Raw genomic sequence first — 12,472 nt, forward strand, 5'->3', positions numbered from 1 at the left:
AGAGAAACACAAATCCAGGGAAGGGTACAAGACCACTTCAAAGGTGCTGATCATACCTCGGAGCACAGTGGAGTCCATCATGAAAAGGTGGAAAAAATATGAAACCACAGCCACACTGCCTAGGTGAAGCCACATCTCTAAACTTAGTCATCAGAGAAGAATGGCACTTGTACGAGAGGTTACTGTGATGCCAGTAATCCCTCTAAAGCAGAAGTCCTTTGCTGCAACTGGAGATGAATGTTATTCCTCCACAATCCCGAAGGCATTGCACAAAAAGGGCATTTATGGAAGAGTAGCAAGGAAGAATCCCTGGCTTAAAAAAAGCACTTCTTTGCCTATAAAAACTTTGCAAAGCAACATTTAGATTTACACCACATTGACTGATTAGTGTTGATGCCAGAAATTTCCACTTCGGTCTCATCCAACCACAGTACCTTTTTACAGTATCTTCTAATGCTACGCATCAGCCAGATAACACCATTCGTACTGTAACGTATAGTGGAGGTAGCATTAATGCAATGGGTATGCTTTTCAGCAGCAGGGACTGGAAATCTGGTCAGAATAGATGGGAAGATGAACGCTGCTTAATACACAGAGATTTTGGATAAAAATGAGCCAGCCACTGCCAGAGAGTTTAAACTGAGGAGTAAGTTCATTTTTCAGCAGAACAATGACCCATAGCACACTGCCAGACCAACCATGGAGTGGCTTCAAACAAAGAAAATTGATGTCCTTGAGTAGCCCAGTCAGAGTCCTGACCGTAACCCAATCAAACATCTCTGGCAAGACCTCAAGACTGCTATCCACCATGACTCTCCAACTAAGCTGGCACAACTTAAGCAATTTTGCAATGAGGAATGGGCAAATCTTGCTCCATCACATTGTGCAAAGCTAACAGAGATTTATCTAAAAAGATTACTGGCTGTAGTAGCTGCAAGAGGTGGTTCAACTAAGTACTGAGCAAAGAGGGATGAATACTTCTGAACTACCGATACTTCAGTTTTTGAATTTTTAGTTTTCATGCTTTACAATTTTCCATGTTTTTTGGGCTATGAAAAAAAGGAGTACATGATTCACATATAAACTTCAGTTAAATTGATCAAAACCCCTGTTTATAATACTAATTTATGTGAACAAGGGATTGGGGGCTGAATATTTTTACAAGGCACTGTATACCTGAAATGATTTTCATTGACAGGAATCAGGCAAATTGTAGAACATGCACCAGACATACTATTTTCATTTTGCCCTTAAGTAAACATAAAAACTTCTCCAAATGGATGAGAGCTGTTTATTAATTAAGAAGGTGGTATAATGAATTCATTATTGCCTTAGAGGAAATTACTTCAGTGCCTAACTCATTAGTTATTTGTCTCTTGTGTCTTTGTTTTATTTTAAGAGCTTCTGAACAGTTCCATTTTGGTATTAACCCTTAAGAGTCATTTGGTTCTACAATTCCTTCCATGAAAAACAACAGCACTGTAAAATCCTAGAATGTGACAGGCATTCAAACTGAAAGCTATGGACTTAATAAATTATAAATTATGGCAATTTTCTATACTTATCATGTATTGCATTGTACTGCTGCTGCAAAGTTATCAAATTTCACAACATATGTCAGTGGTATTAAACATGATTCTGATTATGAATTATAAATCCTTACCCATCTTGTCATTTACCATCTTCTTCTGGTAGTATTGCATTTCAAATTGTGGATTAGCATTAGGTCGGACAGATACATGGCCATGACCTCTGTTGTGGGTAACAGCTACTGGCTTTCCTAGAAGGCAGAAATGGAAAACATCTTATTTACTTTTATTCAAATAATAAAAGTATACTCATTCTTCCCCTTAAGGTAGGGATAAGAGAAAGCACTGAATGCAAATTATTAGCATTAATTAATTCTAATTCATTCAAACAGATATTCACAATTTACTTATGGTAAGACATTACTTCACAGTTTTAAAGACTTGCCCTAAGATGGTCATTATAGCACTAGCCTAGAGCAATCGGTTTGACTCAAGGTACAATTTCAAAAATTCAATTCTTCTGAATTCCTTTTTTGCAAAAGTTTTATCTTTAAAATAATTCTGACAATTTGTTTTGCATACTTGACTTGTAGGCTTTATTCCTTTGATGTACCCTGTTGTCCTATTGCATCCCCCTCTGATTTTTAATTTTAACTCTTTCAGATACTTATTCCAACTCACTGTGGACCCATCTGCTTCCCTTAAAAAGGTCACATTTAGGTTCAAAACATTGCCCAGATATGTAGATCATCATAACCCACACAAAATCTATAGGCTGAGTCACATTTTACTGTACCTGATTTGAACCAGTTATTTCATCTGGCATTTGTATAAACCTGCATTTTAAAAAGCTTCAACTTAACTGCCATGTTATCCTTTCTACCTACTTTCCCTGACTTTGCAGAACTAAATTGATCATCAATTCACTTAAGACTAAGTCCTTATTTGGCTCACTTTCTTAGATACTACAAGAGATGTTGTGTTCAAGTATGGATCTGTTAACAATCTTCCATTCTTTTTCTACATTATAGCTGAGCCTAGACTTCAAAAGTGCTTAAGTTGCTGTAATTTTTTTTGCACTTTTATAGCATCTAGTAAAGGACGCCTGGTCTTTGCTTTCATCCTCTTAGAAGTCTTTGTTGCCTCACAGACTTGTTTTCTGTTTGCCCCAAGATCATGAAAGACACTAATAAAAATAGAAATTAAATTTTTCTTCAGTCTATAATCTTCCACATAAACACTCCAATCTCAAACACTAGACACCATTGTTTTTGCTAATATTGATATTAATCATTCTACCACTAGTAGCCTTCTGCTGCCAGTAACCTGAATTCTCAAATTCCTTAAACAGATCTCTGACTTTCCATCTCCTCCATACATAACAATTATGTCCTACAGATGCTCCTTAAAACTTTATACTTGATCAAATTTTAGTCAACTGCCCTAATAATTCTTAGTGCATTTCAATATTAAACTTAATTTGATAATGTTCCTGTAAAGTATGCTAGAAATATTTTTATATATTAACAGAGATTTATAAATTTCGTTTTTTTTCTGTCAGGAAATGTCCTGTCCTTTGTCCTGCCCAATTGATGTGATTCTGCAGCCAGCCTCTTGTGTCACCACCCCAGGTTGGAGTTTCTTTTAGATAACTATAGTCATCCTCAACTCAAATAATTTTCAAACACTATTGTTTTCCACCAAACTTTAAATTGATCTTTGTAATAGATTCCATTTCCACTACCATTAAAGCATCTTTAATGTTTCCCGAGATGGCGCTGCGTACGGTGGCCATGTTGTGAACTCTGTACCAACTTTACAGTATACTGCTAATTTCTGCAATTTCCTTCCCATTTCTTATTCAAGTAACCAATAGTCACATCAGATATGACAGACTGACTCTTCTGAACATTGGGAATATGGCATTAACCCACAGCCTGCCACCTTTTCTACACTGGGTACTCCTGCTACGCAATCCACTGGAGGCTCACTTATTACACCACCACTACCTCGGAAGTGGCATCGGAAGGAGGGAGAAGGGCCGGAGTCCTAGTGAGGTTGCGATGACATGCTAATCAGCCACTGCTCCCTAGCATACTCCTGGCTAACGTTCAGTTCCTAGAGAACAAGTTGTGTGAACTGAGAACCAGAATCTCCTACCAGCAGGAAACAAAGGAATGCAACGTTTTGTGCTTTGTGGAGACCTGGCTGATGGAGGATACCAGATCGCGTCATTGAGTCCTCTGGGTTCTCCCTGTTCTGGGCAGACAAGTCAAAAAAACCCTCTGGGAAGAGTAAAGGAGGTGGGGTATGCTTCATGGTCATTATTGATCATGGTCAATAATGGTCAACAGTGCGACCCCCGGAATGTGCATGCCCTCAAATCCTTTGTTCCCTGAATCTGCAGTACCTTGTGCTACTGTGTAGACCTTTCTGGCTGCCTAGGGAGTTCATGGCTGTTATTATCACAGCTGTGTATATTCCGCCACAGTCTGATACTGACCTGGCTCTTAAGGAACTGTACGAGACCACTCTGGAGACTACACACCCAGAGGCTGCCTTCATCATCACTGGTGACTTTAATAGAGCGTCACTGTCTAAAGTCTCTCCAAAGTTTTGTCAACACATCCAGGTGAACACATGGGGAGATAGAAGACTTGATCACTGCTACTCTCAATTCTGCAATGCTTACAAAGCACTCCTTTGCCCACCGTTTGGAAAATCGGATCACACCTCCATCTTGCTTCTGCCAATGTATAGGCAAAACTGAAACAAGAGGCGGCCATAGTTAAAACCGTCCACTGAAGGTCTGGACCAATCGGTCTCCTTGCTACAGGACTGCTTTGATAACAATCTAATGGAATATCTTTCATGACAAGAATGTCTCCAAGTTCACAGATGGGGTCACGACCTTCATCTGGAAGTGTAACGAAAATGTCATCCCCCAGAGATCGGTCAGGAACTACCCAAATCAGAAACACTGGATCAATAGTTCCTTGCGGGCAGCACTTACTGTGCAAGACAGAGCTTATATTGCCAGTAATCAGCAGGAGCTCAAGAAATACAGCTACAATTTGCACAAAGTCATCAAGACAGTGAAATGGCAATACAGGGATAACATCCTGTAAATCAACAAGTTATTTATGTCTCCCCTCTCACTGTGAAATGGGAACACCCCTTTTTCCCTTATTAGGGAGAGAGAGAGAGCCTGCGGTATGTTGAATTACTGGGTGAACGAGTAGTCATTGGAGTACTGCATGTCTGTGTCTTTATTGATACTTGCTGCATACTTGAGTGCTCGGTGGAGGGTGCCAATGCTTTTTTTTGCTAGTGGGGGAAGGGGATCGTTGCTTTGCTGCTGCTTACGCGGTTTGGGGGGGGGCTTTGGAGTTCTAACATTCAACTGTCATTCATTCTTTGGAGCATTCCTCTGTTTTCGTGGATGGTTGCGAAGAGAAAGAATGTCAGGATGTGTATTCTATACATTTCTCTGACATTAAATGTACCTTTGAAACCTTTGAGATCCAGACACAACTCTCCACCAATAACACACGCAGCTTATCGCAAAGTCTGCACACCATCATAGACTTCAAAGCTAAGTGCAGTGGTGCTGCCAACATCACTGCCTCTCTCCTAAATGAGCTAAATCTTCTTTTTACGCTCAATTCGATGTTGCCAACACTCAGCCCCTGAGGAAGAGACCTGCACCTTGGTCATCTCTGAGGCTGAAGTACGCAGGTGTTTCCAACGAGTGGACAGTCGCAAGGCTGCAGAACCAGACATCATCCCAGGGCGGGTACTCAGAGAGTATGTTGCCTACCAGTAGGTATGGTAGGTATGTTTACAGACAGTTTTAATCTCTCCCTCTCTCAGTGTAGAGTGCCCTCCGCTTCAAAACATCCACCACTGTCCCTGTACCTAAAAAGACCAAGGTAACATGTCTGAATGACTGGTGTCCTGTCACTCACCTCAATAATAAGTAAATACTTTGAGAGGCTGATCAAGGACTACGTCGGCCATGCTACCACCCACACTGGACCCCCTAAAATTCACCTACTGACACAACCAATCGACAGATGATGCAACAGCCACAGCTCTACACACTGTCTTTACACATCTGGAGAAGAAGGATGCTCATGTGAGAATGCTGTTCTTGGACAGTTCAGTGTTCAACAACACAATTCCCTCCAGGCTCAACAAGAAGCTCAAAGACCTCACCCTTCAACCTGCCTTGTGCAGCTGGATCCTGGACTTTCTGTCAGATCGCCAGCAGATAGTAAGAGTGGGGTCGCTCACCTCTGCTCCTCTGACTCTCAAGACAGGCACCCTTCAGGGCTGTGTCCTAAGCTCCCTCCTTTACTCTCTGTATACCCATGACAATGTCGCCAACCACAGCTCCAATCTGCTAATTAAATTTGTTGATGATACTACATTGATTAGCCTAATATAAAATAATAATGAGGCAGCCTACAGAGAAGAAGTCATCATCTTGACACAGTGGTGTCAAGAAAGCAACCTCTCTCTCAATGTTGCAAAAACAAAGGAGCTGGTTGTGGACAACAGGAGGAATGGAGACAGGCTAAACCCTATTGACATCAATGGATCTGGAGTTGAGAGGGTGAACAGCTTTAAGTTTCTCAGCATACACATCATCGAGGATCTCACGTGGTCTGTACATACCAGCTGTGTGCTAAAAAAGGCACTACAGCTCCTCTTTCACCTGAGGCGGCTGAAGAAGTTTGGTATGAGTCCCCAAGTCCTAAGGACTTTCTACAGGGGTACAATTGAAAGCATCTTGACCGGCTGCAGCACTGCCTGGTATGGGAAATGTACTTCCCTCAATCGCAGGACTCTGCAGAGAGTGGCGCAGACAGTTCAACACATCTGTAGATGTGAACTTCCCATTATTCAGGACCTTTACAGAGACAGGTGCATAAAAAGGGCCTAAAGGATCAATGGGGACCCGAGTCACCCCGCCCCCCCATTCACAAACTGTTCCAGCTGCTACCATGCGAGAAACAGTACCACAGCATAAAGGCCAGGACCAACAAGCTCCGGGACAGCTTCTTCCACCAGGCCAGCAGAATGATCAATCCATGCTGATACAATTGTATTTCTATGCTATACTGACTGACCTGATATACATACTATTTATTACAAATTACAATAAATTGCAAATTTAGACGGAGATATAACAAAGAATTTTACTCCTCATGTATGTGAAGGATGTAAGAAATAAAGTCAATTCAATTCTTTCCATGAGGGTGATGACTGTTAAAATGTTCCATTAAATAGTGCAAATGGAATTACTTCTTTTCAGAAACTGTACTCAACACATTTATTTCACTCAGAACTGCACTCGAATCTCCTAGAATAAGAATCAAAGAATTATCTTCTACAATTTACATTGCAAGTTAACATGTTTTCAAAATGCCACACAAAACCTTAATCAGATTACATCTCCATGCTCAATTTGAAGCTACACATCATAAGCACTGTATCCTGTTGGCTGAACAGTTGATAAAAATAGATTTTAATATTTACAAACCCTTCAGTTCTGGGTGATCACGAATTCCCACTGATACAAAGAAACAGTCCATATCAATATGCATTATACAGTTCTTATGTCTTGGTAGGTCTGGTGTGCCTGTGGAGATAAACGGTAAACTGAGAAGATGTTCAGATGCTAAATGGCCGCCAAAGCATTCAACAAGCAAGCATCCAGTCACTATGACTGAAATTTTGAGTCACAATTGAGTAAATAGGAGTTGCACTCCTAGTTGAGAAGGCCAATTATCGACACTGCTTTAGTCCCTTTATATGTAAAGAAGGGGGTCTATTATCTGCTTGAGGCCCACAATGCAAGAATGTCTTACCTAGAGGGAGCTAGCGAAGAGTTAAACTGAGCTAGGAAACCAAGCCTAGTATAAACTAACTAGTATTTTATTTAATGAGACTGAACTCAAAAAACACTAACAACAAGGCAAATGTCAAAACTGGACTTGGTTGAATATAGAGATAGGAAGGGTGCTCTTTCTGATCTTACAGCAAACAAATGTGAACCAAAGACATCTTGCCTCCCTTTGGCTACTAGGAACAGAACCTGGCCAATTTACTGATTAATATCAAAAAAATTCAATCCAGCTATCAATCTTTCCCACTACAGTCATCTTCGTGATCTCACTTACCCCTAAGTTGAAACGTATTCATACAATGTGTCTCTTGATCCGCCACCTTCATCAGTTTCTTAGAAATTTGGTCCAGAATCAACTTATCTTGAGCCTCACCAATCTGATGGAAAAATTGTACTCTGTACCCATCATAGAGTACAAAATTTTCTAGGCCTAATACTGTGTAACATCTTTCAATAACAGAGAAGGCAAGTATTTTACACTTTTTTATGTAAGTGCATTATCAAATCTATTTTATTTACTGAAGTCTTTCCTTTAAATTGTTGAAGTGAATGAGAGACTACTGTTTTTTTTGAAAAAAAATCTCAGAAGGGGTAATTCAAGCAAATGAAGAACAAGTTGTAAAAACATAAAACACATATTAAATGGAACAAGTCAGTAGAATCTTACCCAAATGGTTCGTGTCTCTAGGATTCCTCTGAAACTTTTCCATATTAATTTTTTTTAGTTTCTCTCTGCCTGGGTAGACACCATTATTTTGTTTTTGAAGTCTGTTTACATATTCTGTAAACTCACATTTCCACATTGCAATGTGATGCAGTCTTGAATGGGCATAAAACTCAGATATAAAATTTGCATCTGCAGGTTTAGTTGACCAGTGGGAAGATCCTTTAGTAGGCGAAGGCTCCGAAGTGCGTTTCATTCTTGGAATCCCCTGAATTGCAGATTGGTTAGCCCCATTTATTTTAAAGCATTCATTTAATGAAGAATTTGAAGGAGTCCTTGTGCAGTTAGACAACAAAGTACTACCTTCTGCTAATTGCCCTTCACAGTTTTTGAAATCTGTTTCACAGTCATCGTTTTCCTCTACCGATGCTTCAAGGGTTCCAGGTTCTTTTTCCCAGATCGTTTCGCTGCAAGGTTTTAAATAATCTTGTGTTTTTAAGGCACTATTAGAATTGGGCTCACTGGTGTTATAAACAGAAAAATGGTCTCTACAACTATGAACTCCATTGTGATTTAGACTGGGATAAGCAGGCTCCAATTCCATTACTTCAAAATCTTCATTGTTCTTGTCCCATCCATTTATTCCGCTGTTGGTCTGGTTCCCCTTTCCCTTGTGTTTTGCATTCTCTTGGTTGTTGGTTATACTTCTTCTAAATAAAAAGAATCACAAATCATTTCTACCCTTAATTCTGCATAAACATTTCTCCATAAACAGAGGGCCCCATATTTTTGTCAAGGGGGTTGACCAAGGTACTTAAAGGTAGCAGTATCAGAAAATATTAAAAACAGATGATGATTCATGTCAATGAGAAATAAAAGGCAGTTATGGATAGATTGTCAGTTTACACCATTGCCAATAGTTAGGGGAGATAAACCATAACTGTTGATTCCCTTGTTGTAACTGACCATAGACCAGGTGAGTACAGCATCTTCAAGCTGGTGAATAGTGAAGAGGCATTGGAGGAGGATATTATAATCAACTGCTGTACACTGATTGAGAAGACAAGAGATAGATTACTTCTGTCATAAATAGGAGATTATTAGTAACTTAATAAGAGCTGATAGAACTACCTCTTGTTCAATACTTCTATTATTACCTGAATAAATTTGCAGTTTACATATTGAGATTATTTATATATAACTGATCTAAATATTTCAATTAAATCACCAAATCAAATTGAAGACTGGAGAAGTAACCTATTAAGCTTTGCAACTGTAACCTGTGTTTTTTCTTTACCTAGATAATACTGCGACAGAAACCACTTCATAGAAGTGCCAGAACCTTTCTGAAAAACCATTAATCAACGTAATTAATTTTCAGTTTGTATTTAACTCAACAAGCATAAAGACCAAAACAACCTCAGCTTTAATGCCAAACCAGACAAAAGCAAAATTACAGATTAAGTATTAAGATTCAAGCATCTAAAATGTCAAAATTACTCACACATTTCTATTAAATTTGTAAATATTGCTGGGGCCTGGTACTGGTTCTTCAGGTTTGTTCACAGTGAAGTTCAATTCTTTCTGGACACTTGAATGCTTGGCATAGAGCTGATAAGGAATGTAAGAAAGGAGGCACCCAGCTTTTATGCTGCAAAGAAAACGAACCAATCATTTAAAATGTTATAATTAGAATTTAATTTCATACACAAAAATGGACTTTATATCCTTACAAATGGTAAAATTAACTTCTGATTTTATTTCATTAAAATAGTACGTAACAGTTTATAACACTTGTACAAAATGCAGAATATAGTTCATAGTTAATATATTATAACCATATAACAATTACAGCATGGAAACAGGCCATCTCAGCCCTTCTAGTCCATGCCAAATGCTTACTCGCATAGTCCCACTGACCTGCACTCAGCCCATAACCCTCCATTCCTTTCCCTTCCGTATACCTATCCAATTTTACTTTAAATAACAATACTGAACCTGCCTCTACCACTTCTACTGGAAGCTTGTTCCACACAGCTACCACTCTCTGAGTAAAGAAATTCCCCCTCGTGTTATCCTTAAACTTTTCCCCCCTAACTCTCAACTCATGTCCTCGTTTGAATCTCCCCTACTCTCAATGGAAAAAGCCTATCCACGTCAACTCTATCTATCCCCCTCATAATTTTAAATACCTCTATCAAGTCCCCCCTCAACCTTCTACGCTCCAAAGAATAAAGATCTAACTTGTTCAATCTTTCCCTGTAACTTAGGTGCTGAAACAGGTAACATTCTAGTAAATCTTCTCTGTACCCTCTCTATTTTATTGACATCTCTCCTATAATTCGGTGACCAGAACTGTACACAATACTCCAAATTCCGCCTTACCAATGCCTTGAACAATTTTAACATTCCATCCCAACTCCTATACTCAATGCTCTGATTTATAAAGGCCAACATACCAAAAGCTTTCTTCACCACCCTATCCACATGAGATTCCACCTTCAGGGAACTATGTACCATTATTCCTAGATCACTTTGTTCTACTGCATTCTTCAATGCCCTACCATTTACCATGTATGTTCTATTTGGATTATTCCTACCAAAATGTAGCACCTCACACTTAGCAGCATTAAACTCCATCTGCCATCGTTCAGCCCACTCTTCTAACTGGCCTAAATCTCTCTGCAAGCTTTGAAATCCTACTTCATTATCCACAACACCACCTATCTTAGTATCATCTGCATACGTACTAATCCAATTTACCACCCCATCATCCAGATCATTAATGTATATGACAAACAACATTGGATCCAGAACAGATCCCTGAGGCACACCACGAGTCACCGGCCTCCAACCTGACAAACAGTTATCCACCACTACTCTCTGGCATCTCCCATCCAGCCACTGTTGAATCCATTTTACGACTTCAATATTAATACCTAACAATTGAACCTTCCTAACTAACCTTCCATGCGGAACCTTATCAAAGGCCTTACTGAAGTTCATATAGACAACATCCACTGCTTTACCCTCGTCAACTTTCCTCGTAACCTCTTCAAAAAATTCAATAAGATTTGTCAAACATGACCTTCCACACACAAATCCATGTTGACTGTTCCTAATCAGACCCTGTCTATCCAGATAATTATATATACCATCTCTAAGAATACTTTCCATTAACTTACCCACCACTGACATCAAACTGACAGGCCTATAATTGCTAGGTTTACTCTTAGAACCCTTTTTAAACAATGGAACCACATGAGCAATACACCAGTCCTCTGGCACCTTCCCCGTTTCTAATGACATTTGAAATATTTCTGTCAGAGGCCCTGCTATTTCTACACTAACCACCCTCAAGGTCCTAGGGAATATCCTGTCAGGATCCGGAGATTTATCCACTTTTATATTCCTTAAAAGCGCCAGTACTTCCTCCTCTTTAATCATCATAGTTTCCATAACTTCCCTACTCGTTTCCCTTACCTTACACAATTCAATATCCTTTTCCTTAGTGAATACCGAAGAAAATAAGTTGTTCAAAATCTCCCCCATCTCTTTTGGCTCCACACATAGCTGTCCACTCTGATTCCCTAATGGACCAATGTTATCCCTCACTATCCTTTTGCTATTAATATAACTGTAGAAACCCTTTGGATTTATTTTCACCTTACTTGCCAAAGCAACCTCATATCTTCTTTTAGCTTTTCTAATTTCTTTCTTAAGATTCTTCTTACATTCTTTTTATTCCTCCAGCACCTCATTTACTCCATGCTGCCTATATTTATTGTAGATATCTCTCTTTTTCCTAACCAAGTTTCCCATATCCCTTGAAAACCATGGCTCTCTCAAACTTTTAACCTTTCCTTTCAACCTAACAGGAATATAAAGATTCTGTACCCTCAGAATTTCACCTTTAAAAGACCGCCATTTCTCTATTACATCGTTCCCATAAAACAAATCGTCCCAATCCACTCCTTCTAAATCCTTTCGCATCTCCTCAAAGTTAGCCTTTCTCCAATCAAAAATCTCAACCCTGGGTCCAGTCCTATCCTTCTCCATAATTATATTGAAACTAATGGCATTGTAATCACTGGACCCGAAGTGCTCACCAACACATACCTCCGTCACATGACCTATCTCATTCCCTAACAGGAGATCCAACACTGCCCCTTCTCTAGTTGGTACCTCTATGTACTGCTGCAAAAAACTATCCTGCACACATTTTACAAACTCAAAACCATCCAGCCCTTTTACAGTATGGGCTTCCCAGTCTATCTGTGCAAAATTAAAATCTCCCACAATCACAACCCTGTGCCCCTGTGCTTACTACAAATATCTGCTATCTCCTTGCAAATTTGCTCCTCC

At 39.5% G+C, this 12,472-nt stretch overlaps 1 protein-coding gene across 3 annotated transcripts in view; it reads right to left on the bottom strand.

The window, feature by feature from the left end:
* rev1 (REV1 DNA directed polymerase) overlaps nucleotides 1-12,472 on the bottom strand; it is a 108,644-nt gene that overhangs the window by 58,003 nt on the left and 38,169 nt on the right. For 2 of the 3 annotated variants that reach the window (XR_012098704.1, XM_073043479.1), the window contains exons 5-8: nucleotides 9,612-9,758; nucleotides 8,111-8,817; nucleotides 7,078-7,176; nucleotides 1,664-1,780 (exon numbers count right to left, since the gene is read on the bottom strand). Coding sequence is in view for 2 of the 3 variants with exons in the window: in XM_073043479.1 (XP_072899580.1) it covers nucleotides 1,664-1,780; nucleotides 7,078-7,176; nucleotides 8,111-8,817; nucleotides 9,612-9,758 (1,070 nt within the window). In the remaining variant the exon portion in view is untranslated. The remainder of the gene's footprint in view (nucleotides 1-1,663; nucleotides 1,781-7,077; nucleotides 7,177-8,110; nucleotides 8,818-9,611; nucleotides 9,759-12,472) is intronic. The other variant, XM_073043480.1, reaches the window with a different exon arrangement.

Source organism: Hemitrygon akajei, chromosome 4 (assembly GCF_048418815.1).
Source record: "Hemitrygon akajei chromosome 4, sHemAka1.3, whole genome shotgun sequence".
Taxonomy (NCBI): domain Eukaryota; kingdom Metazoa; phylum Chordata; class Chondrichthyes; order Myliobatiformes; family Dasyatidae; genus Hemitrygon; species Hemitrygon akajei.